At 33.7% G+C, this 3278-nt stretch overlaps 1 protein-coding gene across 1 annotated transcript; it reads right to left on the reverse strand.

Moving 5' to 3' along the window:
- On the reverse strand, nt 416-2072 carry LOC104764799 (probable E3 ubiquitin-protein ligase RHC1A). The gene is made up of 2 exons (XM_010488399.2): nt 1628-2072; nt 416-1174 (listed from the first exon to the last, which is right to left on the reverse strand). Exon 2 carries the CDS (start codon nt 1168-1170, stop codon nt 598-600), a length of 573 nt encoding a protein of 190 aa, XP_010486701.1. The 5' UTR covers nt 1171-1174; nt 1628-2072; the 3' UTR covers nt 416-597.

The raw sequence follows: 3278 nt of genomic DNA on the forward strand, positions 1-3278 counted from the left end.
TAAGTTTAATGATGCAAGTAAATACATATTAAAATCTAAGATTCTTTCATCTCAGATCTACCCATTCACATTAGCAGCTTTCTACACAGTAGAAATTGTGACCAAAAACATAAAGAGATTAGATATTCCCTTTCTTCCAAAAAGTTGCGGAGATCTTTACAAAAAAAAAAAAAACTGAACTTACATCAACACACTCAGTTTTTCCGCTAGTACAGGGGAGTGAAGTGACTCCATCTACGGCTAATGCATCTATTTTTGCCCCTGCCCTTGAGAAGTGGCGACCCTTCTTTGACGAGTACCATTTGATTATTGTTTAAGATGGTGATCCTTAGAAAGCTTTGGCCGGTATCTTTTGATCATTGTTCAATTCTAATAAAAATTTAAGTTTAACATTATATAACCTATGAATGATCCATTTAAAAAAAAAAAATATTCAAAATTGTTTATAGTACAAAATAAAACAAAATAAGAGTAATACTACAATGTAGCTACAAAACCAACATGTTGAAAAGCCACATTTAGGAACAAAAAAACGTTATATACTAACATGAATTATAATACAAAAGCTTCTCAATGGAAAGGTGATCCATTGTGGTTTTAGGCCAAACCAGAAGACCTAAACGGCCACAGATACATCAATGGCTTTTTCCAGCCATTATTCCGGTCTTGTGGCAGTTCTTTGCGACAAACCGGGCAAGAATTACGCTGGACTAACCACGGGGCTATACATTCCGAGTGGTAGATGTGTTTACACGGCATCTTTCTTGCATCCGATCCTATTTCAAACCGGTCTTGACAAACCGGGCAACACAGATCCAAATTACCGAGATGCTTCTGCCTGATTTTGATCTTTTGCAACGTGTTGATCGCGGCTAGTGAAGCGGGAGGAGGACCGCGACGGTCTTGCGTTGACAGACGGTTAAACAGCTCTTCGAAACTTAGTTGGTCTCCTCCAAGAACCGATCTTCTGTTGTTGCCACGGTTACGAGCTTCTTCAAAGGCTAATCCAAAGAAATCAAAAGGGCTTAGTTCCACGTTCTCATATAGCCTTTCAAGAAAGGTGTCACCACAGTGAATGCAAGCTCCTCCTCTTCTTCCCTCTCCTTGAAGACGTACTCCTCGTCTACAAGTGTTACACCAATGTGTGTTTTTACGGCTGGTCGTGGTCATGGATCTGCGAAAAGAACAGATTCTTTTTTTTATCAAATCATTGTCAACCATCGTGTGCAACTCTTATGGTGTACTACTAGGTAAACATTACTAACTGAGCAAGCCTGAAGATCACAAGTCCAAATTTCGAAGTTGGGAAAAGAACTAAATTCAATGTGATTATGAGTGGAGAGTTTGAATCTTTTTGGTAATTAAAAATAATGGTTTTCCCTAATTAAAAAACTTGCCCATGTCCAAAATACAAACACTAGGAGCACAATTTGAAAGATGCGCGCATAAAACACTAATGCATATTTAGCAAATAGTAACATGACAGATCAAGAAAATCTTATAAGGTTGCTTCATGCTTGTAAGTAAAATTTCTCAATATATAACGTCACGTCACTGATTACGAAACTGGTAGTAAACAAGAAGCCACTAGAATCATGAATCATCAATCAGATATATTATACTATACCTTCGAGTCTTGTACAAGAGAAGAATATGAGAAATCGATTAGATGGCTTATAGATCCAAAAAGGGGGAAAAAAAATGTAAAAACAAATATCATGGTTCGTCAGAAGATTAAGCTATGGACTATATATATGGAGCATACATAAACATAGCTTTGTGATTGGTGAAACAAAACGAATCAAAATCTTTGCTTACCNNAAAAAAAAAAAAAAAAAAAAAAAACTAAAAATGGATCGATCCGACAAACTCGTGAATCTCCAAGTGCGAAAGAAGATTTAATATAGAAGAAAAAGGAAACTTCTGGAGGAAGAAAAGTCTTTAACGCAAGATAGAGTCAAAGAGGATTAAATAGATTTGACGACGAAAGATCAAAGACATCGTCAAGTAGAAGGGAACATGTGGCTGACGCTTAACAGAAGAGTCAAAAACACGAAACTAACCAGAAATTAAACCAGTAAATCAGTGAATAAAATTGTGGGACTATCACTACTACAAGAAAACAAGCTTTTTGCGAGGACATATTGCGACAGAGTACAGCTTTCGCAAATTTGCGATAGATTTGCGAGGAATTTACTAGGAAATAAAAAACCATAGCATATTCCTCGCAAATTTGATTTTTGTTTGATTTTTGTTTTGAACTTATATTATTATGTTTATGTAAGTTTAACAACATTTTGTATTACAAGTTTAATTTCAGTTTTCATTCAAAGTTTTTTTGGGCTAATTATGAATTTTAGTTTGCCTAATTAGAAATTAATCATAATTAATTTGCATAATTAAAAATAAACATAATTACAAAATGAATAATTCCTAATTTAAATCTCAGCTGTTGCGACAGACATAAATATTGTAAATCCATCGCAAATTTGCGAGGGATTAGCTTGAACCAAATTGCGAGGAATCTGCTATTGATATTGTCCCTCGCAATTTGCGTTGATTTTGCGACGGCATTTTTTTCCTCGCAAAATTTGCGAGGAATTTGTGATGTTAACTAATTTGCGAGAAGCGATTTGCAAGGAAAGTGTGTTCCTCGCAATTCCATCATTTTTGCCTATTTGCGAGGGAGTTGCTATGAATTCTTCCATCGGAAAAGGCTTGTTTTCTTTTCATATATGAACATTTTGCTTTCGAAACTAAAACACATAATATCATGACACCAATACGCGTTATCTAGAGTAGACTATGACATTTGCTACTTTTCTTTTATTTTAATGAATAATGACATTCATTCACTTAAAAAAGTTGGAGATAACATTGAAAGATGACATTGTATGTCTATCAGGACATGTGTTACATATTTTGAAAAGTGTTCAAATGTTGAAACATAACAACTTTTTATTTTAAAAAGTAGATATTAACATTGAAAGATGAGATTGTTTGTATATCAGGACATGTGTTACATATTTTGAAAAGTGTTCACAGAATGTTGAAACATAATAACTTTTTATTTAAAGAAGACAAAAAAAAATCCCATAATTTTTTTTAAATACTAATCCCATGTGTTAATATTTTCTTAATCAAAGGTCTCATTATTTATTATTACATCGTGACTAGAAGACAACACATGTATAGTCCTATTTAATAAATAACTAAATTAATGAGATCAATTCTATTTAATCTATCTAATAATAAGCTTCGGATACAGAAATTAGAAT

Source organism: Camelina sativa, chromosome 19 (assembly GCF_000633955.1).
Source record: "Camelina sativa cultivar DH55 chromosome 19, Cs, whole genome shotgun sequence".
Taxonomy (NCBI): domain Eukaryota; kingdom Viridiplantae; phylum Streptophyta; class Magnoliopsida; order Brassicales; family Brassicaceae; genus Camelina; species Camelina sativa.